The sequence below is a fragment of the Salarias fasciatus genome, chromosome 9, assembly GCF_902148845.1.
Source record: "Salarias fasciatus chromosome 9, fSalaFa1.1, whole genome shotgun sequence".
Taxonomy (NCBI): Eukaryota; Metazoa; Chordata; class Actinopteri; order Blenniiformes; family Blenniidae; genus Salarias; species Salarias fasciatus.
This window is the reverse complement of record NC_043753.1, coordinates 9,569,497-9,594,089: the sequence shown is the minus strand read 5'-3', so window position 1 is coordinate 9,594,089 and position 24,593 is coordinate 9,569,497. Positions and strand designations below refer to the sequence as shown.

Sequence of the window (24,593 nt, the reverse complement as noted above, 5' to 3'; positions counted from 1 at the left end):
CTCGGTTGTTGCCATGGGCACCCGTGCTGCCCTCAGATAAGTGCCGGCCGCTCTCTTGGGGTTGCTGAACCAAGTGACAACTCTGTCACATGTCCGGGCCGCGAGACCGATGTCCCCCTCCCCGGTCCCCGGAGCCCGGCGGCGAGCAGCTGGGTTCACCCCGTGCTTTTCATGCAGGTATTGATCAGGAGGCTTTTTACATTGTTGATCTATATTCACGAGGTTCTCGCTACGTACGGAAAGTACACGGCGCCGGATTAAAGTTTGAGCCGCAAATGGAAACGTCACCTAACAGAAACTGGCGCTGCAGATTTAGAGAACCACAATTACTCAGAGTGGTGACACAGCTGACAGTGCTGGTAATTAAATTAAATACTGTTTTAATAAGATGCAACACCGTATTTAAGAGATTATCTGCACCGCAACAGTGGCAGACACACTTTACCTTGTTTATTCGACGGCCATAAAACAGCTCCCAGTCTCTCTCATTTAATTAGTCGGCCCTTCCTTGTTGAGTTAACATCATTATTATGATTGATAAAGTCCCATTGATCCACTAAGGCTGGCATTTTAGAACGTCTCTATCCTATTTGAATTGTAATCCTTATGATTCAGCTCCTTGCACACACAACTGATTCGTCTGAAGTGTTTAATAGTGTGGCGGACGATAAATAAACATGTTTTGTGTGGAGTTTAACTGTGTGGAAACTCAGAAAGCAGCCAGTGGGAAAATTCAATTTTTTTTTATGCCAAATGCATCGCAGTCTAAATTTCATGTGATGTCAATATGAGGACTGTTTGTGTTTGAGACGCACCGATGTCGGACATTTCCGGGACGCTGGCGATGTAGGGGTCCTTGGTGAAGCGCGGCTCGTTGTCGTTGATGTCGTGGATCTTGATGATGAACTCGGACTCGCCCTCCAGCGCCTCGTTGGTGAAGCGGTTGATGGCTTTGGCGTGGAGGAGGTAGAAGGCCTTCTCCTCTCGGTCCAGCCTCTTGGTGGCGTGGATGTCGCCGTTCTTCTCATCGATCTTGAAGAGGGTCCCCGCTCCGTCCCCGGTGAGGATGTACTTCACGCTGCCGTCGCCTCGGTCTCCGTCGGAGTGAAGCTGTGGAGGTAGAAAAAAATCGTCTTTACTTGCGTTTAATTGGCACTGCACCAAGCCTAACAGAGCAAACAAGAACATTCAAACCTGCTTGCCTTCATCAGTGTGGAGTCTGCCCATTCTGCCTGATCCTTTATGGCTTTCCTCATACACTCTACAATTCCTCTTACAATTGAATCTAATTTGGTTTATGATTGAGTCTAAATTGCTCGGCAAGCTGTGTGATTTTCTGTTTCGTTCTATCCAGAATCAGCTCTGATCAGATTTAGCTTCCTCTCCCAACTTGATTAAAGCAGGTAAAGGAGGAGGAGATCTGTAGGTAGTTCTGCTTCTTCACAGTAGGAATATTTCAGGGCTGAAAATGCAAGTCTGAAAATCTGTGTGGAGTTTGATAAATATGTCTTTGTATGTGAAATTACAAAAACACTGAAAACACAAACATTAACAACGGGAGTACATGTATGACAAGACAACCATGACGGATTGCTGTTGTGACTCTAAACAGCAAAACCTACGAAGACTCTGGAGGCAAACTGTGTCCATATACTCATGTATGTGCAGAGGACTATTTACTACGGCCGTGGTGCACATGTACAATGGCAGCATTTCAGTACAGTTATGTTTTAATCCTTTTCCGTGAAGTGTTTTCAAAAAGAAAACCTATAATTTGCATTCTCACTGACTCCAGGCAGCAATGTCATGTAAACAGACACCCAAGCTGCAAAGGAAATGGAACCTTAAGCTCGGTAATTGGTGACTACAAACTGACCTTGTAGTGGACCGGTGAGTCTCTACCTTGCTTTTGTAGCTACTTTCAGTTGGACGCCGTCTCAGCTTTGACACTTTTGTTGGAAAAAAAAAAAACAGTAATGAAAGACAGTCCACTGGAATGTGATTGCAGGGAGTGTAGTGATTTGTTCCATCGCCTTAGTATCAGAATGCTCGCCAGTTTTCATGTGCCTGCATGTGTGGGTTTACTCTGGGTATTGCAGCTTCCTCTCAGAACCTCTTCGGTAATTGGTGACTCTCAAGGAGGGAATGTGTGTAGAAGTGGTTGTTTCTGTCTCCTCCACTGTATAACATGCCTTTTGCTGTGAGCAGGATGGGCTCCAGCTCCTCTCAACCCAGATGTGTTTAAAACAGTTACAGAAGATGGATGGGTGGCTGATTGGTGGGATCAGATTGGATGCTTTTTCTTTTTTTCCCCTGCGCTTTCGTGGATTTTCTCCCAGTGCCCTGGCTTCCTCACACAAGCCTTGAATTGTGGGAGCTTGTTAGGTTAATTGGTATCTCTAAATCGCCTGTAGGTACGAGTGTGTGATTGTCTCTGTGTTAGTTCTGTGTTGGAGAGGGCATACTACAAATCTTCTGCGATCCCTGCTTGGATAAAAGCAGTTTATAGCATTTTCATGTTAATAATTTCCACTTTGCTGCTCTTTATTGGTAATTTTCATTTCCAAAGCGAGGCTTAAACTGTTGCTTAAGAGAGCTTGCACCTTTGCTATAATCAAGAGCCTGATCTAGTAAAAGGTTGCATGCATAAAAATGATATTGTACAAACAAACATGTGGAAGCTGATGTACTAAGAGGACACAGGATTGAATCTGACAGGTATGCAAAATGCAATTAACATGTTTGCTTTCATGAATATGAAATATCTGCTGTTTCCCCCATATTAGGCAAAACTGTGAGAGATGTTCATGCTAATAGATTAATGTACAACAAGCAATTGGACTTCTGCCTTTGTTTTTAAACAGTCTGAAAAACAGATTCAAATCAGCTGTTATATTGGTGACAGTCATTTATTCAGCTGGCTCACCACGGCTTCTATTTGCAAATTTATTTCAAGGCATTTTCTGCGTTTTTGATTTTGTGACAGAACTATTTCTCAAATTCAGATTTATTTGCTGTCAGACTGTAATATGTTTGATACCATTCGTCATCAACACATCCAACTCCACAGTTTTCTGCTTCCATCTCTCCAAACAAACCAGCGTGAGAGACATTATGTTTCTAGCAGATCTTTCTGCAGCACACAATACACTAATCTAAAAGGTCTTGATTGGTTGTTGCATTATTCATGGTGTTATTCTAAGCATGCAGGCTGAAATCCTAACTGACCAATGATTTAGAACGGTAATTGCCAACCTTTTCATCATTTTAAACTTGGACAAGTTTCTTTTCTCTGAAGATAAATTCTTTGGGTTTGCACATCGTCTTGGGAAGTTTGGTGCTAATTGCTTCTATGAATTGTACGTAGCTCTCTTGGCACAGATTTCTGATGTGCTGCCATCACTTGTCCTGCTGCTTACTTTTTAAGCTTGCCTTTGTGTATATTACACATGTAATGTATACTAATTCAGGAATTATTAAGACAAATCAAATAAATGTTTTACCCATTATAATCAAGAGGAATTTGGGACCCTCCATGAACCTTTGACAGATGCGGGATCAAACCTGCAGACAAACTACCCGAAAATGCAGGCATTTCCGTATCAGCGTGAGCAGAGAGGGTGGAACGGAGCAGATACTACCGCTGCTGAAAGTGGAAGGGTGAAAGAAGAGCGTCACCGTGTGGGCTGCACTGTTTGACTGACAGCCGATCGCTGTGATGTGCGGTACAAAAACACATCCCGGCAGTGAACACTTTGTACCGAAAGACGTCAACAAAATCAAATTTCAAAGCAGAATCACAGTATTTCTGATGCACCGCGACATATCTGACCAATCTGGGCCTCTGGCAAACAAACACTGACAGCTTTGATAAGTGTGTTTGGTGTTATTTAACAGATTCGTATCATCTTTGAGTAAACTGTCATGGCGTTGTGATGATGATACACACCGGTGGCTTCACCTCACCTCTGTGAAATCGGCGTCCCGCCGCATGGGGTGAAAACGCACCGCTTGAAGAATGTGGCGTCGGCCAGCATTACAACGTGCAGGTTGTCACGCTCCCACCACCGCGGTGGGCCACGGTGGCATTTTCGCTGTGCTGTAAAACAGAATGCCAGTGGGTCGAAGTCTGTGAAGTGGCAGCATGAGTGTGCGCACGTCCGCCGCCTGCCAATCCCCGCGATGGATCAGCAGCACCAGCAACATGCCAGGAGACCACGAGAGTCCACTCGTCTGGTGGAAGCTTCTCATTACGATCCGGTCTCTCTCGCTCTCTCTCTCTAGCTCGCGGTTGATTTTTTTTTTTTTTTCCCCCTCCCACATGAACAGCAGCTTAGCATGCTCTGACATTTTAATTCCACCGCCAAATCCCCCCCCAAACATATTTATCTCAGAGAACTCATCAAAAGCTTGTCCAGTCGTTTCCCTCCAGCTTCCTGCTGCTTTCTTCCTCGCCTGCCCACTTCTCTTTCCCCAACGTTTTTAATAGCCGTGGACATGGTAATAATTGCAGGGGGAGGTAAAGGGCAAAAGGAGGCCGCATGTTTGTCGACGCGGGGCCATGATGTCGAGTACGATGCACGCCGCTTGAATGTTTACCCCGATAAGTGGGCGTAATTTAGAGGTCCGTTATTGACACCTCGTTAACCGCAGTGAGTTTTCGTTTCCCCGCCCTCGGAGCACAAGTTGCAGGCTGTAGCGACTCGCGGCTGCGGTGGCGGATAGACTGAAGGGGGGGAGGTATTGTGCGGCGGGTCAGGTGGGAGCACATTGCAGAGTCTCCCTTCTCATCATATATTAAAAAGCTTTTCATCCCAGGTGCTCGGAGGCTTTACTAATTCATGCTGTTTTATCAGGGGGGCAAAGCTGGCACATGCAAGACGAACAGCTTTGTGGATTAGCATCTTTAACACTATTTTGTTCCTCTGCTTGAATGCTGATTCAAAAAAAGAAAAAAGAAAAAAAAGACTGTGTTCACTGTTTTTTCCTTTTTTCATGGGGAGCCAGCTGAGTGCATTGAGGAATTCTGGTATCTTTGGATTAAAATCTAGAGTTTAGCTCTGTTTCACTTGAATTCTGGTCAAAACAACTCTTGTTTTCTTTTGTTTATTTCCTCTGTCTAACCAAGCCAGGATAATATTCTGCAGAATTTTTTTTTCTCTTTTATTATTTGTTTTCTCTTCTGCGTTACAGTACATGCTTCCAAACAGAGACTCAGTTGGCTGAAAACAATCCACTTCAACATTATTATCTTTCCCCCGCTGTTATAGCTGCAATGTCCTTTCCTATGATTGTCTATCAAGCCGCCTATCTCTGCCGGCATGACAATTCAGTTAATAACCGTTGAGTCCTCTCCTTTCGCCGGAGATGTGAGATAGACAGTGTGACATATGCTGTGTCGACTGTCATTTCTATGGAAACAGGAAGATCTTGTGCTAGTGAAGAGTTCCTCCCCCCCCCCCTCCGGAGGATATTACAAGGCGGCGCGGTATCGAGCTCCGGTGACCCCGGCCCTCCCAGTTGCCCACCTTGCTGGTGAGGAAAATTTACCGCTGCCCCTTCCACTCAAATTAAGAGGAAAGGGGGGAAGAGAGAAAAAAAAAAAAGAAAAGAAAACTCAGAAGGAAATCAATGTGGCAGCCCGACGTGCATTCACAATGGCCTTATAATCAATTTATATTGAAAATGCAATTAAACTGTCACGGGTTGGGGGGGGGGAGGGAGGGAGCCACATGTGCATTCAGTATGGTCACCAAGAAGCTCTGGCACATCGATGGCTCGCCTTTTCTCCTCTGCCCTCCCGCGGTACCAAATCGTAAAAAAGGCAGAGAGCATGACGCGATATCCATTAACACTGGGGACTTTTGGTCTTTCAGGAAAGGAGGAGGAAGAAAATCTCCATCTTTATCAAGTCATTCACTCCGTAATAGAGCCCCTGTTTTCTTAAAGGAATATACTGACATTTAGGGAAACGCTCCTAATGACTGTTGTCGGGTGGACTCAGATGAGGTGATTAACACTATTCAGACTGCAGGCAGTAGTTTTGCATAAACTTCTTGTTTGTTACTGCAAACAAATTAGCTTAAAGCGCGAGTGCATGTGGGTACATTTAGGTCAATACAGAGCATAAACTGCACCGCTCATGTCCTAAAGCGGTTACAATCGCATTCCTATCTAATCATGGGTCTAATTTAATCGCTTATTGGTTGAATAAATCTATCAGAATGCCATTTTTATCAGTGTATTGTGGTGTAGACTGGCCGTGTGGGATGTCTACATCATTATATTGTCTTTTGGATTTATTATTGTTCAAGATTTTACATGTATTTTATGTGTAACAGTGTTCTGAGCTTACTATATGTAAATAAATCAATGCGTTTCTTGCTGGTTTTTTTTTTTTATTAGTGACATCCCTACTACTGAGTACTAACTTTACAGATGAAATGACTTCTGAAGTTGAGATTCTAACTGATTCTACAACATTCTGCGGTGAGTTCATAATTGATTGAGGCGATTTCCCCCTCGGAGACACATGTAGATCCTGCTGCTGTCTGACGCCGCAGCTGCAAATACACTCTGAAAGTGCTCAAACAAGAATCTCTAAATAAACATGAAGTCAATGATTTGGAGCAAAACTACTGTACAAACTGCCTCCTCAACAGAGTTCTGCAAGTTATGGAAAAGTATGGATAGATTTCTAGAACTTTTTGCTTCTTTGTAAAAACTTAAAGCAACACTAAGGAACTTTCAGTTTTCGTTGATTTTGGCAGCGCCAGTGGACAAAAGCGGTAGCCTGACCGAATACTACAGTTCCCATGAGGACTAGCACGTGGCATCGTAAATTGCTGCTCCCGGTGACATGCTGTCGGACTGAACTCGCCTTCATTTGTTTCCAGTGGCTGTGTGAAGGACGGATAGCGACGAGGTAATGAATCTAAATTAATCTAAAGGTGGCTAAACAATGTTATATCGTGATGTGACGCATGCCGTAAAGCAGTCCGCACATTTGGAGCTTTTTAGTGTGCAGGGTTCCTACCACCCTCCTCACAGCTGTTTAGTCCAAGTGAAAGCAATACTGACGCCCTCAGCCTGTGACAGAGGGTCATTCAACTAGTTGTAAGTCGATGTATCATCACAAAAGATATTAAAATGTTTTATTAAGGTTGAAAAGTTCCTTAGTGTAGGTTTAAGGTCTCGTTTGCTTCACTGCGTTTTGGGTGTTTGTTTACATGAAAACAGTTACTAGAGTGGAACTTTTAGAAAAAAGCTCAAACGCCGGCTCTATAGAAATGGGGGGGAAACTTTATATATATATATATATATATATATATACACACACACACAAACACACACACACACATAGATGTATGTGTGTATGTATGTGTGTATGTATATATATATATATATATATGTATATATGTATATATATATATATATATATATATATATATATATATATATATATATATATATATATATATATATTTTTTTTTTATTTTTTTTTATTATTCTGAAACGATGCCACTGTGCATGCACACCACAACTGAGTAGATGGACAACAGCAACAATGGCGGCCTCCAGAGAGTCACGGCTCTGGGTTTACTCTCAATTGTTGCCTTCATTTAAAGCAGCCCAGAAACACCACCGAGCACAACACGCCAGACATTCAATTCAGGATCAACACATCCACGGGTGCAAGCAGAAAACCAGCGTGGCTTCTGGACGAGAACAGATGAAACCAGCTACCAGCTTCGGTGGCGCCTACAAAAGTGTCAAGTGTTAATAAGCTTTGGAGGTGAAATAGTCAGACGACTTGCTCCCATGTTCTCAGACTTCAATCTGAGCATGAACATCTGAAACTGTCCTTTTGTTGAATTTCCCGAATGTCAAAGTGCTCTTTTAAAACGAACCGTTGTCTCCGATTACTGTCATGTTTGTGGACGGACAAGGACAGCTGAGCCTACTGACGGCGATCACACAGGAAACTGGCTCTACAAGAGGATTCCTTTGCAGTAAATCAGCATTTATTTAATCCATTATATCACCAGTGACATGCTACATATTTCCAAACCTTCCACTCAATTAGTCTTCTCCATCTATCGGTTAGATTTTTTTTTTTTTTCCCTCATATTACAAGATATTTATTCCCCTCCCTCCGTGCTTCATCCACCAGCTTGAAGTGGGCTGAGAAGTGAAGTGGCACTCATCAGACATCTGTGCGTGAGAACTTATAAGCGAGCCGTCTTTGTTTGTGAAATTAATCAGCTTCAAGTGCTGCAAATGTTAGCGCGGACTCGATCTGGCCGCCATTTGCGCTTCAGTCGAGCCGGGCCAAAAAGATGGCACTGGAAATGGGCTGCTTAGGGCAATTAGCCAGTTAGCCTTTAAGGCCTCGTGTCCCGGCCTGTCGAGAACTGGCTGCCTACTACGAAGCCAGATGGTAGCCTCAGACTGTGCACAAAAATAGCCCTTCAAATGACTGTTGATGTGTAAACTTGAGATGTGCTCTCGGAGCTGCAGAGATTTAAAGGTGAAACGTAGCATGGCATGACACATTTGATATCTTTTCTTGTCTTTTTTTCTCTAATGAGTCACATGCAGAAGTCAGCGTTTTAAGTTGCGATTGTATTTTCCTCGCCAACAGTTTGTATCCAAATAGCCGGCCACGTGCAAATAACTGAAGACAAACTGTAGATATTGATGTTTTTAAGGGTCGGTCTTGTATTTTTTCCAGAAATATCACTGTGAATAAATGAAATAAAAGAACTTGCTAAATTTGGCTGAAGATTTTTTATTATTATTATTTTTTTAACATTGTTGAATATAATTCATGCTGTTTTCCCCCCTCATCTATCAAATTACACAGAATATTGTCATCACTGTACAGCCAAATTGTTTGAAATTTCAATACCGATGAACTTGGATTTTACTGTCTTTTGTTATTTTTTTTGCACCTTTGTGATAAGAATATCCACCTGAAAAGAAATGCAGCATCTATCGGCATTACAGAAATGTCTCACAGTTAACAAAAAAGAAGTTGTTTTGATTATTTGTGGGCTCAATACTGATATTTTAGAAGCTTTTTTATAGAAAATAAACCTGTATTCTGAATCCAAAATTGAAATCAAAGCCTTTCATCTTCAGTATATGTGTCCTTCAGTTATTTGAAGCAAACAATATTGTAAAAATCTGAATAACTGATGGAAAAAACTTTAATTAGTATCACATTAAAATGTCAATGCAAAAACTGAGAAATAAGTTGAGAAAGTCAAATTAAGGAGTTAGAATGTTCAAAGAAAATGCTTCATATGTTCACAATTTCAGCTGAATGTATAAAGTACCTTTTGCAATGTCTTGTGAAGATTGCAAAATTGTTTCTTTTCTTTTTCAACAAATAAGTACAATCAGTTACACAATTGAAGTTTAAGAGGCAGCCGAGAAAATCACAAATTTTACCAACTTGCAACTAAAAATGAGTCACTTCAAGCAAGAGAAAACTGGTTTCAAACTACAAGAAAAAAAGGCTGCACAATAAATAGATAGAGCACTAATATTAAAACATTTACTCTTCATTTGGTTCGGCAGGCTAAAACCAGATTGTGTGAACATAATGGTAATGCTGTCAACCAAGACAACAACAGAAAAGTGCTGAAGATCATCACACGTTCCTGCTGCCATGGTAAATGATCAGTTTAAAAAGCAGTGCAACATTTCCAAAAGGCTGCGTTTCCTCTGTGTGCATGGATTCAGAGTGTTTACAAAGGTTTCACCTTGCTGTTTTAAAAAAAAAAGTTGTTTCCAAAAGCTGCAAGCACCGTTGTCATGTAAACAGACACCCTCAGCTGATTAGTTTTCACTTAAAAACATTGTCCTGAAAGTCGGGATACTAAACTTTTGAGAACGAATTAAACAGAATTAAAAAAAAAAAAAAAGAAAAAGAAAAAACTTTTTGAGTTTAATTTCAGTTTTTTAAGTGACAGTAAAACAAATGAAAACTGAATTGAACTTACTCTTTTTTCTCACTAACAGGGCTTGAACGGATGACTTCATATTTTATTACGGAGGGGGCTGAATGTCGATGACAGCAGATTAATTAATCCCGCCCCGATAAAACCACCGGGTGTCCGAAGCAGCGGCAGGCGGGCAGGCAGGCGATAGCGTGGAGATAATTTGCGATGCTGTGGCCATGTTGGCGTATCTCGCTCAGGCATCGCTTCGCCCCTGTAACGTTGTTGGACAGATGTTTGCCGGGTCTCCTCGCCACAAGACCTCCTCACACCTTTTTTTTTTTTTTTTTTTTTTTAACTCTGTTGCTTGCACTGCAGAGCAGAGGAGCGTAATTGAAGTAATAACCCCCCTCCTCCGCTTTCCGGCGCACAAGAGGGAACTTATCGACTAATCAATAAACACTGCCAACGTCGGCTCCTGGGGGGTACAGCCGGGGTACAGCCAGGCCTGTTGCCCATATTGCTAACTCCTTGCAGCTCTGCCAAGGTGAGCAGCTGGTAATGAGGAGGGGAGCATGAGCAGGGACCAAAAACCACTCACACACACACACACACACACACACACACACACACACACACGCACACACACAAACAAACACACAAATCCCTGCACCTTTCCACTTGGCTGCCATAAGACGCCCGAGTCCTTTCCCCAGGTCGCCTCGACCGCTGAGTCACACAGAACTGGGAAGCAGATTATGTCCGTGTTCATCAGCTTTTCCCTTTTTTTTTTTTTTTTGTCTTTCCTCTGAGTTGGAGCCCGATCCTGGAGGCTACAGTTTGCGTGCGCGTGCGCGTGCACGCGCACGCCGCTGTGTTTGTTCGCATGCGGAGAGCAGCGCTCCGCTTGCTGGGGGGACTACATTGAGGAGTCTACCCACCAGGCCCAGAACCACTGGGGCTTATCAGGGGCTGTAAATACTTTATGAGATATGATAGTGCAGCACAAACACTCCTCAACCACAGGCCATTAACCATTTTCAGTGGATATGTGCCCTTTGGTAAAGTAAGAAATAATGAAATAAACAAACATCTTCTTCCCCCAGTGACAGCCCGGGCCCTCAGAGGCCTGTATGCAGCTCGCCTGCTAATGAGAGGCAGTGAGTGCACAAATACACCCCCCCCCCCCTCCTACAATCCTCCACCTCCTGCAAGAGAAAGGAAGGGGAAAAAAAAAATCATTGGCCAATACAGCAAGATTAGCAAGATTAGCAGCCAACCAGTTCCCCGACAAGACACCGCCAGACACTTCTCCTCTGCCTCATCTCGATCGCTCCCCTTAATTTCTTCCTGCTCCAACTGCCTTTGTTACGCTCGTTCGGGAAAGATAGCAATTTCATTTGTTAGCGCTCTTTGCACCTGGATGAAAAAGGAAAAAAAAAAAAATATATATATATATATATATAAAAAATAAAGGCGACACACTAAACCAGAGGGAAGATTGAGTTTAGCAAATAACTGGAGACGGGATGTTGTAATTCAAGTGCAGTTTCATCATTCTATCTTTTACTGTGTGTCAAGAGCAGCTCCCTTGTTTATAATAACCTGTCATTGTGCTTTTTCCAATTCATTTTTTTATTCTGTTTTTTTTTTTTTTTTTTGCAACCCCGGTACAAACAAAAGTGGTTTTGTTCCATGCTGCTGTTCTCTGCTTCGCCGTAATGTCACTGGCAGTGACAAAAGCGCCTCCGTCTTTTGTGCGTTTCGTTGTTGTTGTTTTTTCGTTTTTTTTTTTTTTTTTTGCCTTCCTTCCCGTGTTCAGGAAATATGGCCTCCACCTGAGGATACAGATGCAGATGGTTGTTCTGAATGTTGGGCCATGTGTTCGACTCGAAAGCCGCTCGCTCCCTTCAGGGCCTCATTCATCACTCGTACTTTATCAAGCAATTAACAAACAGTAATTGCAATCAGATAAGATCTACATACTGCGGTCCTATGTGACAACTGGCTAGTGAGCTCCACAATGAGGGAGAAGCAGCCAGCTGCATGTACCGGGAGTGTGTGTGTGCGTGGGGGGGGGTCTGCCAAGGGGGTGAAATAACAAGCGCTCAGAGTCATGATTAAGTTGGCTGCTCGGAGGTTGATGGTTTAATGGTGTCTTCAGGAGACGGGCTCGTAGGGGCCTCGGCCTCTGCCTCTCTAAGTGTGTACCATACTCAGATAATCCATTCTTCTACTGCTATTAGTCCTTTTACAAGCTAAGAGGACGAGCGGCACATCAATCACCACCCTCCAAAGACAAAGCGGTTTGATCAAGCTCCGCACTCACTTTTGATCTCCACTCGTTCTCTATTTTCTTTTTTTGTCCTTTTCAACTCTTTTTCTGTTCTTCCCCCTCCCCATTTGTCCGTCTGGTACCGTGGCGAACGTTGTAATCCTTTTAGGCCCGGCCTGAAAGTCAAAGCATCCCCCCTCGCCCCACTCTAACCCACTCACTCGCTCGCTCGCGGGAGGACGTATGTTGCGGAATCTCATTTGGTTGGACGACTCTATCCTCCGTGGATGCACGATAGGAATGCAAAGCAGCAGCCTCCCATTCAGCTCCGTGCACAAAACCGGCTTTCTCTCCCCCCCACAGCCGTCCTGACCTTGCCACGACGCTGCACAATCTCCTCAATTACAGTAGGTTGGAAGAGGAGACGGATATCTTGACTTCCGCTCCGCTGCATGTAAAGCAAGTATTATTTGGCCCGTCCTCTCGTATGCATGTGTCTCCCGCGTCCCTCCAATATTATCTGGGTCGACACCGTGTTTGCGTTTTGCTGCACAAATAGGACCTTCGGAGGAAGACGTATTTCACTGTAGGGCCAGACAGCCGCTTAAGGATGGTTTGATGTGAGCAGAATGGACATCACGCAAGCGGCAAACAGTAAGCACAAAGTATATCGGACAGCCGGCAGCACACGATGCCCCGGGATGGACGGATGGATGGATGCCTGGCAGAGGAACAGCACCCAATCAGAGCATCGTGTCATGTCAACTGCTGATGGAATTATTCCCATGATTACTATTTTTGAAGCAGCTCATTACCAGACGATCTCATGTTCGATTCTAGACTCTAGTTTACTTCAGTTTGGCCCGCGGCTCCACTGTGAGGAACCTGGGACTCATCTTTGAGCAGAACTTGCCCTCTAACCGACGCATTAAGCAAGTCTGCAGGACTGCCTTCTTTCCTATGCGCAGTATCATTAAAACCAGGAATTCATTGGCTGAAAATTAGGCCACGCATTTGTTTCTACTAAACTGGACTATTGTAATTCCCTATTATCAGAGTGTCCCATTAAATCTTTGAAAATTCTCCAGTGGATTCAAAATGCTGCAGCAAAAGTACTGACAAGAACGAGTTGAGAAAGAGATCACAGTTTTTACACAATGGCTTTGACTTGTTCTCTTCATGTACAAAGCGCTTAACAATCAGCGTCTACTGAACAATAGAGACCTCAGAGTCCAAAAGTGCCACAGCGGAACACTCAGTTCCCATAAGCACAAAAATGTGAAGTAGCACGTGTCTGACTGGAGAAAGTTGCAAAACATATTTTACCTTATACAGCGAGTAAATCTGAATGTGACAAACACACAAACAAAAAAGTCAAAGTAAAATCATCTTATAATAAAATGCACAAACAAAAGTCCTGGGAGGCCAGCTGAGGAAACGCCTCTTATCACAATAATGGCTGAGACAGTTCATACCTTCTTTCAATACAAAAACAGTGTTAACAACACAAGTGTGTTCAGAGGCAGTAAATGACACTGCGCTGTATATTAAAACTTATAGTAGTGTTTGGTATGATTGGGTGCACACACTGAATATTCTAAATATTCTTGATATTCTATTAAGCAAACATGGTAAATGGGTCGTCTGGGCTATTTTGCATGTCTGTCACACTCAATCTTCAGTGCGCTCTGTTGATAGATCATCTTCCACGGTGTGTGCATGCGTCATGTTTGCACTTTTGTACAAATGTTCTTCAGATCAGTTCCTGTATGTTTTTTTTATATAATCTGTGGCTCTCTCCTCTCTTTCTCTTATTTCTTTATCCCGCGTCCATATATGTAAAAAGAACCTTTTTAGACATTTCCTCCTGTTAGAGGGTCTTATTTTCTTTATGCTGGATGCCAGTGGCCATGAACTGAATTGATACATCTTTAGTGTTACTAACAAAGCCAACACAGGTGGTTAGAATTCTGATCCAGGAACTTCATTTTGGAAAATTTAGAAACCTTGAGGCTGGGATCTATCAGCTTTTCTTTCCTTTTTTGTGAATGACTAATATGCAAATGAAGAAATATCTGGTAAAAGTTGCATTAATTTGGAATGATGGATGTGTGTTACTAAAAGAAATAGAATGATTCCAGGCTTAATAAATATGTATTAACATGACAGCACCATAATGAGACGTTTTTCAAATGAGCAAGAATAGAAGCTTTTCAAACGTTGCCATGTAAAAGGTTCACGTGGTGTTACATTGACGCAAAACCAGGAGAGGAAAAGAAACCCATCCCTGGAGAGCAAACAAAGGCTGCAAGTTATAATTTGCGAGATGGAAGTTGTTGCTTTGTCTTTGTTGCGAACATCTTTGTCACTAAAGTGGTCATTACCGCAGTGTTTTCCAGCCCTGAGAGCCCACTCATCAACCTAACAGTCCCGGCCAGTCACCCGGAGCTTTTCTAATGACGTCTGACTTTCTGGACATGGTCCTTTTCTTTTCAGGTCCCTCTCGGCCGTGATGGGTGGTTACAGCCGAACACACCAATAACAGAACGCTTCCTTTATTCATTCGGAGGAAAGTGAGGTCGGAAATTGAAAAACTGCAGGAAGGAGCCGGAGACTGTGAGAACAGGATCGGCTGCAGTTCTATATCGCTTCCATATCGCTTTATGGTTGGAGGGGTCCGGAGTACAAGTTCCTTGTTACCCTCACAGCACAAATACAAATTCAAACTATCAGGCAATTTAGAAGCACAGTTTAACCTGCAATGCATGATTTCGGACTGTGGGAGAAAACCAATGCACATACAGACAGAACATCCAAACCAGGGGGTTTTCTTCCTTAAAAGCTGCTAATCATAGATTTGTAATACAACAAAATAACTCAAGACTCAAGTTAAACACATAAAATTGTTGAGTGGCACTCAACCACTGTGATTGATTTGGATTGGTGGAGCCAACGATTTATTGATCGTAGTCGTATGCGGCACTGAGACCTGAGCTGAGATATTGAAGATGCTGACATGAAAGATAGCGGCCTCGTGGTGATCAAAGTAGCCTGAAAGCCATGAGTTTGCAACAAGATGTGTTATACACTAGCTACAGGAGACGTTTTTTGGACATTTAACTGCATTTTGCACCAAAACGTTGCCAAGATTGTACTAATTTTGGTCATAACTGTTTGCTTTTGCAAAAATACAGACATCATCCTCATGTAAACTCTGCTCCACAACAAAAACAATTTAAATTTTAAATTCAAAGGTCATTATGGCACTATTTTGATGGTTCGTCTCACTCAAGATGAAACTGGACCCTGTGGACTGTGGGCCCTGAACTAAAATGTGTTTGACCTTCTGTGTTTCCCGTGACCTTGAGTTGGAGAACTTGGTGTGGAGGAGAATCGGGTGTGTAAAAAGAAAAGCCAAACACTCTGTCAAACATCGCGCCAACAGGTGAATCTGGAGTTGGAGCTCTTTGGTGTCCTCTGCACAAAACCTTTTTTCACTTCATAATACTCATTCATCGATGAAATAAACTGTACAATACCTTCAGTCAGTTGTTTTGCAAATTAACAGTTTTTGCGGTCGATAAGATGAATTGTGGTTCGTTTCATTTCAGTTCATTGAGCTGAATAGTGTAAAAGTGACTAAATCACAATGCATTTCACATCCTATTGTGGAAAAAAAAGTCTCTAAAGTCTCTAAACAGGATTAAATTCTCACTGAAGGCTTGAAAAAGCTTCAACAACCTTTCTGATGTGTTTTTTAGAGTTTTAAATTGATCATGTTTAGTATTAAAGAAGCCAGAAGAAGCTAGAAGTGACCAATTGTGGTGAGTGGCCCCATAAAGCGTTAAGATGCTGCACAACCATTCTTTTTGAATTTTACATCAGGCCCATTGTTTTAAAATGCATGAATTCAAAATGCCATTTGCAAGGCTTACTGAGTAGAAACCCATCCAACTGCACTCTGTGCAAAACTAACCGATTCCTGTATTTTCCTCCGTTTCAGGTGCTTTCATCGCACGGCGTATTGTTTTAATCTCCGTGTGATAATTTTTGTGTGAGGCTGCTTTTTCCACTGTTGGCGTGAAGCTGCTTTTCATCAGCGACAAGTTCTGGTCCAACAGAGCAGATGTGGTGCAGATGTTTCACTGGGTGATTTGTTTTTGTTTTTTTGTTTGTTTTTTTTTACCTTTCCGACGTACTGCAAGTCCGTCCCGGTGTACTCCTCCAACAAAAAGAACTGGTTCCACATCCAACCCCGCTTGGAGCGTCTGAGCGGCACCCCGTTGGCGTCCTCCCCCGTCAGTCCCGCGGACCCCCTCCGCCCCCCTGTAGTCCTCCGCAGGGCCCTGAGCCCCAGCCCCGGAGAGCCGAGGTGGGCCGAGACCCACAGCATCGCCAGCAGCAGGCAAACGCTCCGTCTATCCATGTCCACGCCACCGCCGGCACCCACCACGGCCTTCTGCCTGCCCCGCCTCGCCCCCCCCCTCAGCGGTCTGCGTCCGGTGGTTCGCTCGGGTCAGAGTGTCAGATCAGTTCTCATGCTGTAATCGAGCGAAGCAGGAAGTTCTCCTCAGGCTCACATGGGGCGGCGAGCGGCACCTGGAACAGGGAAACAGAGCGTCAACACCTGGAGGTGGGGGTGCGGCCGTTTGTCAAGACCCTCCTCATCTGGGTCGAGCCTCCTGAAGAGGCAGTGTCTTTGAGAGCGAAAGAAGACAAAGTGCATGAGAGGAAAGCTGCTTTCCCTCAATTGGTTTCCTTTTAAATAATCAACAGTCAATTCTCGCCCAAAATAAGCAGCGCGGTTTCAAATAAAACTCAACAAACAAAGAAATGTATGCGATAAACACTCCCTGATAGTGAGTTAGAATTTCAAGTTACGCTTAAAAAAAAACTGTGTGCAAAAGTCACTCTACTCAGAAAACCTTGATTTTAGTGGGAAATGACAACAAAGCACACTTCTCCACAACACAAACTATTCAAGACATTCTTGACCAAAAGAGAGGCCTTCATCTTTATTTTCTGGTGTGCTTCAGTAAATACTTACATAGTGGAGTATGTACAAAGATAAATAGGTGAGGGAATAAGTCTTTATCCAAGTTCATCACTAAGTGGAAATCTACTAAAAAAGTAAGTGAGTAATTCAGTACAGCCAGTAGTAGGACTGTGTGTGAGATTTCATGACGGCAACTCGTCACCCAGCATGCTCACGGTATCGCCTTCTGCATTTCTGTCATTTCAGTGGAAACAGACATCATTTTCAAAACATTGTCATGGTAAACGAGAAACTTTTCTGAAACCCTAAAACAAAAACAGAAAAATAATGTGTTTTCACTTGAAATGTCCAGTAAACATACTTACTTCTAGTTCATGTGTAACTCAAAAACAGCATTTCTTCAGTTTTTCTTTCTTTTACTAAACTTGAACTTCCAGATGATTTGCAATTAATTTCGAAAAGTCTTTCATGGGATAAAGCTTTAACGAAATGTAATTTTTTTTCATACTTTCTATTTGAAATAAAGTTTTTTCCTCTGTATAATAATCTGAATAATAAAAATGTACCAACGCAACACAAGAGTACTCCAGAAATTGATTCAGACCAACAATCTGAAAAATACTCCTCAAAAAATCCATCACAATCTGTAGAGTGGATGTAAATATGAAAAATATTGGAGGTAGAAGACTCACAGTAGTCTAATACGGGTCAAACACAGGCTTGAGACTGAAATGATAAAAGCGGCGTGTGAAGAAGAGACTCGAAATCACTCGACACTCTCACAGCCCCTGATATCCATCCATGTGAACACGTGCTGTATGTTGAATGTCAGTCACCTGATTGATGGGCGAGCGGTGCGCCGCCTCGCCCGATAAATATCACATTAGAAATTTTACACATGGATGTATAGGAGGCTTACGTCTTGTACAGCATGGGTAGAACCACTTTATCTGCATTAAGCCCCAGAATCAACATCTAATAGAGAGCGAGTCCGTGTGTGGAGCGGCCGTCGCTTCTATCTTTTTAAACAATCTGCTTCAGCACACTTTGTTATCGGACCCAGCAGAATGCCAATGGAGACCCTGGGCAATGTCAACCCCAGTTTATTACCTTAAGATCAGTGTAAAGATACCGAGCAAAATGACTGTTTGCAAACCGTGGAGAATGGCCCTGATGTGGGACGGCGGAATATCTCCGCTCTCCCGTCTCTCAGTCATTTCCTCCCCTCCCTCCCGTCCCCGTTCCTCTTGTCCGCCGTCCTCCAAAGGCCAACGCTGGCACATGTACGGAGGAACGAGAGGAGCGGCGCAGGACGGAGGTGGCGGAGGAGGAGGAGGGGGTGGCAGGAAGAGAAAGAAGGCCATGTATTATGCTTTTGTTCTCATTATTCCTGGGCGGCTGGGCGATATCCAGGCCGGCAGTGTTCCTCTGCTGGGGTTTGGTGGTGGTGGTGGTGGTGGGGAGGGTTATCAGCGAGTCCGCTGGGGAGCGTCTGCAGCGTTTCGCCGTATCGCGCGCCCTCAGAAGGCAGGAGCAAGAAGGGGAGAAGGAGGGTGGTGTTTTGGGGTGGGGTGGGGGGGACGAGACTAGACCCAATGTATGGCAGGAAGGTCTAGTCGTCTTCCCTCGCACGGTGTGTTGGGGATCGAGGAAAACGATGTCTCTGGACGTGAATTAAGTACCCTGACCTGCATGCAGGAGTGGAGCCAGACAGAGTGAAGGGAGCTGAGTTGGGGGGGGGGGGGGCGTGGAAGAAATGGAGCGAGAGAAGAGAAGAGGTGCCCGCTACAGGGAGAGGAGGCAGCAGCGCTGTCACGATACCACCGTTTCCTCTTGGATACCAGAGCTAAGTTTAGTATCTTAAAAAAAAAAAAAAAAAAAATCTGATACCGCAAGAAGTGAAGAAAAAACCATCAAGCAATGTCACAGAACAACCGCTGAGAGTTATACAAACAGATGCCTCGCTGCATCGACTGGGACCGCTTTGTAGCGACTTTTTGTGCAGGGGTTTTGATGTTGGCTGGGCGTCTTTGTTGGCTCAATAAACAAAATACAGTAGCTGCATATTTCACGACTGTGCCACTCTTGTCAAGCTGTTGGCGGTTGAAGAAAGATGCAGTTCAAAACATAATAGGGAGTTTGATACAATTGTGTGTTTCTCAGCTATTTGGTTCTGTCTGTTCAACTGGCAGAAGTTCATAAAAAAACAGCTTGACTGTCTTGTTTGCTTTCGCTCCTGCGAGCCCGTCGCAGAGTTCACCGAGGCCACGGGCTCCCGCGTCATGTAAAGATGTTTGTTGAATTGCGAGCAGTTTTTCTTAAAAAATGCCGCGGCACACCTTGCCTCGCCCTCCTTGTGTACGCGGCGAAGTGGAGAGGCTCACAGTAAACTGCAGACCCACTTTATCTATTGTAAGGAGCATTCTTCCCTCGCTCTCTCTCTCCGCTTTCCAAACGGTGGCTCGAAAATGCTTTGCATGTGGAAGAAATGGTGAATAGAAAAACAGACAGGAAAACATTCAAAACACAAAGAAAAGAAAATAAGCTGGGTTTGAGTCACAGATTCCTTCTACATAAATTGTACACAGATCCATCCTTAAGTGTGCTGACTGCTTTCGCATGGTCATCACGTTGTACATCATACACACAATTTAAATACTAGCAACTTTTTTGGCTTGATGTCTGACCAAACACCAGTCCAGCTGTCATTTATACCCTCTTTATATAGAGTAGAGTGACAACTAACAATCTGTCCATCAACTATTCATTCATCTGTTCGCTAGATAAGAGCTGCAACCAATAACCAATCCATCCATTTCATTCATCACTTCTCTATACTTTGTTCAGACTTGAGCCATACTTGACAAATCAAGAATAAATTAAGTACATTGAGAATAAAGCACCCTCTGTAATACTTGGAGTCATGGTCACATTGGGACTGATCTGTTGTATGCATTATGTGGCTTTTCACAGCTGTTCTTCACGCTGCTTCTTCATGCTACTAAAACTAACCTTCAAGGTTCTTGTAGTTGGTAAAACGATGGTATCAGTCAAGACATGCATGGATGGGCCAGTGGTTCATTAAATTGATCAAGAAACAAGAAAGAAACACAACCACATAACCTAACCTTATCTAACGTAACCAACGAACCAACCAACCATGTTTTATTTCTAAAGCACCTTTTGTACAAAAAGTACTTTAGGTCATTTAAAATAAGCCACTACTATATCAAAATACACAAAAACACCAACAACCTTGGGCTGGATGAAGAGTTGGATGGATGGATGAATAAACTGTAGGTTGAAATGGGATGGATGGATGGATGGATGGATGGATGGATGGATGTGACTCTTGTCCAGATAAATAGAGTGTCAAAGCGGTGGACAGAGGGATGATAAACAGGAAGTCAAAGGGAAATTGATAAATGACCCCCATGGGTCAAACCTCTTGGCCTGGATTGATGAACTTTTTCTCCTTAGTTTGGACTAACAGGATCCATAAACCGAGTGATGGATTGATAAAAAGACAGCTGATATTTTACCTGAAAAATGTATATAATCAATATAGGTCAATAGACTGTTAACTGAAACCCTCGTCTAGAAAAAGAAGCATCAGAGACAAGTGAAAATTCTGAATTAATTTCAGCTTCTGTACCCATATCTCTGTGGACAGAGGCGACACAGAGAGGTGAAAGTATGTTCCTGCTGACACTGTGTGAAAGGAAAAGCACATCTTATACAGTCTGGTAGTCCATCACAGTGATAACATAATGAGACAGCTGAGTTCTCATGCACACCTACAAGCAATGTACTCTCACAACAGTTCACACGAGTTTAAGGATGTCTTTGGATTATGTGAGAAAACTAGAAAAAATGTGTAAACAAGCCAACTCCTCACAAAAATACACAGAGCTTAATCATAATTCACATTTACTATGGGTTATGGTTGATATTGAATGTCATAATGTTGGACTTTATCTCATTTGTTGGATGAAAACTGTTTCCAAATAGTCTTTGGTTTGTTCTGACTGATGTACGAACGCAGCAGAAAATATCTTCAGTAGGTTTTGACTAACAGCATAACTGTCATCTTTTTACAGCTATATTACTGTGTACTGCTGATGGGATACCATTAAACGTGATGTAAGTGAGCTTTTAGCTGGTGGAAATACAACTACGATTATACAATGAGTGTTTTGAAAGCAGCATTTAAAGGGAGGTTTTAAATATCCGCACGATATTCTTCGTAAAAATGCGCTGTTTCCACCTTCGGAATTGGCGTTAGGAATGTGAGCTTGAAAGCAAAAGTAAAAATCAAAAACCTCACCTGCCATCAGCTTAAAAATGGAATGAACCCTCTCTACATTTTCTTTTTTGGGATATTTTTCATTGTACTTGCAAGCATGAATGTCCATCATCTGTATTCTTCAATGGCTTTGGAGTTTCTGAGCAACCCGGCTGACGTCTGACAGTCTTTCCAAACTTTCTCACAAATCCCAAACTTTGTGGATGCCCTCTGGATGCGGAGGCCAAAGTGGAGCGTCGGCATGCAGAACACAGGTGCTTAAAAAAGTTAGATATCAGATGTCGTTAACGTGACAACGCTGAGGGGCAAACGAGGAGAGAGAGAAGAGGTGAAGGAGAGGGAGAAACGTCCTGTCAGAGCAGCGTCAGCAGTCAGGCCGGGAGACTGGCCCATCCATTACGCTACCTGTCTTCCAGAGGCAGCCAAGGCATGCCCCGTTTTCCCCTTATGAGGCAAATTGAAGGTGGGGGTTAGGTCCCCTCTTTCTCTTTTCCCTCATGCGCTGCAGTTTATAGCACCCACCCGCACCCCCCCCCCGCTCCCCTTGCCTCTCCGCCTGCTTTGCTTGCACAGGCCCGAGCTGATATGCATTATCGTGGGGCTTTTCGCTGAAAGCCGGTCACTTTGCATGTGTCCTCTGCCTGGCTCAGCACCGGGAGGGCGAGGTGGGGGAAGGGAGGGTGGGGGCGGCTACCAGGTCAACAGTGCATGTGCTGATGGAGGCAGGTGAAAGCGAGATGGACTGTCAGGCTTCTTAATAATGCCCACAGAGAAATGGCCCGCCGCTCTTCACTTCCTCTAAACTGCAGCTCTGTTTCCCATCCAAATTTGCGAGATGACTGGATTATTTTTTTCTTCCCCCTCCTTGTTCTCTCTCCTCCCCCTCACTCTCTATTTTTTTCCCCCCTCTTTTATTTCCCTCTCAACTCCCAGCACACTCGACTTTATGAATTTACTTAATTGACGCTGGTGAAGAGCATGTGGGACTTTGAGCTATTGATTTGCTGTAGGCCTTGGCGTGGTTGGAAATACCAGTCGGTCTCTGGGGTGGACTCGTGAAGCTTTCTACCTCCAGTCCCTCAGCACCGGGAAGCCGGCCTTTTCAATAGATTTCTTCATAATGTCACTGTGGAAAGCTAATGCTTTCACTGTATGGAGGGCGCCGTCGTCCCCGAGGAGCGCTCGCCCCTTGACCACATTTGTCATACCCTAGAAGCCATATTGTACAGCTCCCTGGCCTGATAATTCTCTTGACAAGGGACCAACACCAGGAGTAAGTCAGCGAAGGCTTTATTTTGCTACGTCAAAAAATGTCACAGCTGGTTAAGAATGCTACGGTGCTACGTGCAGCCCGGTGGCGACAAAGTGCCTGCCTCTTCACATTTGTACAATTTGGGAGCGAAGCGGAAAGAGAAATGGAGGAATTTCTTACGAGCTGGTTTTTATTCAGCATATCGAGTTTCATATCTGCTACCTCAGATGCATTAGTCAGATAGCTGGATATAAGGAAGCTTTACAGGAAAAATGTTTTATGCATTTATCAGCTTGTATATCATCTGAATTAAGACCAATTCCACCTAATTGTGAAATATCAACAGTTGTCAGAGCCACTTTAAATCTCACGAGGTGCATTCCATATTTTAATGACATTCTCAGCAACTGCACTGAAATGGATGGATTTGATGCAGCCATGAAGGCTTTGTGCAAATGCCGTCTGCATTAATAACTGTATTGCTATGCCAAAACACAACCCCAAAAAAGGACCTCAAAAAGTCCCACCGACTTACTAAAAAAACTGTCTTCTTCTTGTTTAGCAGTGATGATGAAGGTCGACATCATTTGTCTTATTCCAAAGCAAAAATGTAATTGGACTCTTTATTCAACCAAATGATAAACGGACTTTCCATCAAGAGTCGCATTCATTCCTTCAGCAGATACTCACACTGCAAGGTGCTTGACCTCCACTGGAAACATCCGGGCATTCAGCGTCTCGCCCAAGGACATTCTGAACTATAGACAGGACGTAATGGGGAATCAAACTGACAACCTTTTCAACAAACTGATCCAAACTGACATATTCACCTTGCAACCAGTATGAATAATGTCAAAAAGAGGTGACTTGTCCGCATTTTCTCTCCATTTGTTGGGTTACATGGAATCCGATTTACGTGATCGACACCACGCAATCAAACTGTTCCCCGAGTCACTCTGTGAGTGCAGTGTTGTTAAAACTGCTGGCACTTTAAAACAAAAACTGTAAACACGGCTTGTAATAATCTATAATTTCCCTTTGCAGACAGGCGGAGTGGAACAGAAGTGCACAACTGCGTCAAAGAAAGTGTCATGGAAACAGCTGCAGCTGGCAGCCATCTTTTCAGGAGGTACACATTGTTGTGGCTGATTTTGTTGTGTTTTTTTGTGTTTTGTTTTTTTTTTTTTTTAAAAAGAGCCACAGGTCTCGTCTTCCCGTGTTCGCTTTCTCCAGGAGCGCCATCGTCATAATGAAGGTGTGTAATAGAACATGACACCATAATTATATTCTCCCAGTTAAGAGGCAGTGTTTACAACCAGCACAAGGCTGCCTGCCTTTATTTCCTCCCTCCTTGCTCTCTCTCTCTCTCTCTCTCTTTTGTCTCGCTCTCTCGCTTGCCCCGTCCTCACTTCATATCATGTGCCATTTAATTGCATTAAAAAAAAAAAGAAAAAAGAAAAAAAGAAAGACGCTTGATGAAAAAATGAAAAAAGTAAATTGCTTTAAATTGCCTGTCACAGATTGTGTGGAGTCGCTGTGGAGCAATAAGACCGATGCATTGTGGTGGGCGCTGGGTAAGCATGATTAATGTGTCTGCTGCCAATTTCTGAATGCACCCACGATTCCACGCTCAAAGAATTGCCCGGGATAACATTTTGAATCAGAACAATTAGTTATTAAATGTATCTATTGGCTTTATCGAACGTACCACCGTGCGGATAGAGACGGGGACAACGTGAGTCGCACAAATGCATTCATCAATACGTATCGGATCTGGATGGCTAATGGCCTTTCCCGCGCACGTGTGCTGCGGCGCA

The 24,593-nt window shown here is 43.5% G+C and overlaps 1 protein-coding gene across 3 annotated transcripts in view; it reads right to left on the bottom strand.

Moving 5' to 3' along the window:
- The window catches only part of LOC115394204 (cadherin-6-like), a 71,843-nt gene that overhangs the window by 26,425 nt on the left and 20,825 nt on the right, over positions 1-24,593 (bottom strand). For 2 of the 3 annotated variants that reach the window (XM_030099420.1, XM_030099419.1), the window contains exons 2-3: positions 16,409-16,821; positions 816-1,110 (exon numbers count right to left, since the gene is read on the bottom strand). In XM_030099420.1, coding sequence (XP_029955280.1) covers positions 816-1,110; positions 16,409-16,648 — 535 coding nt within the window. In that variant the 5' untranslated portion in view covers positions 16,649-16,821. Of the gene's footprint in view, positions 1-815; positions 1,111-16,408; positions 16,822-18,374; positions 18,419-24,593 lie in introns of those variants that run through there. The other variant, XM_030099421.1, reaches the window with a different exon arrangement.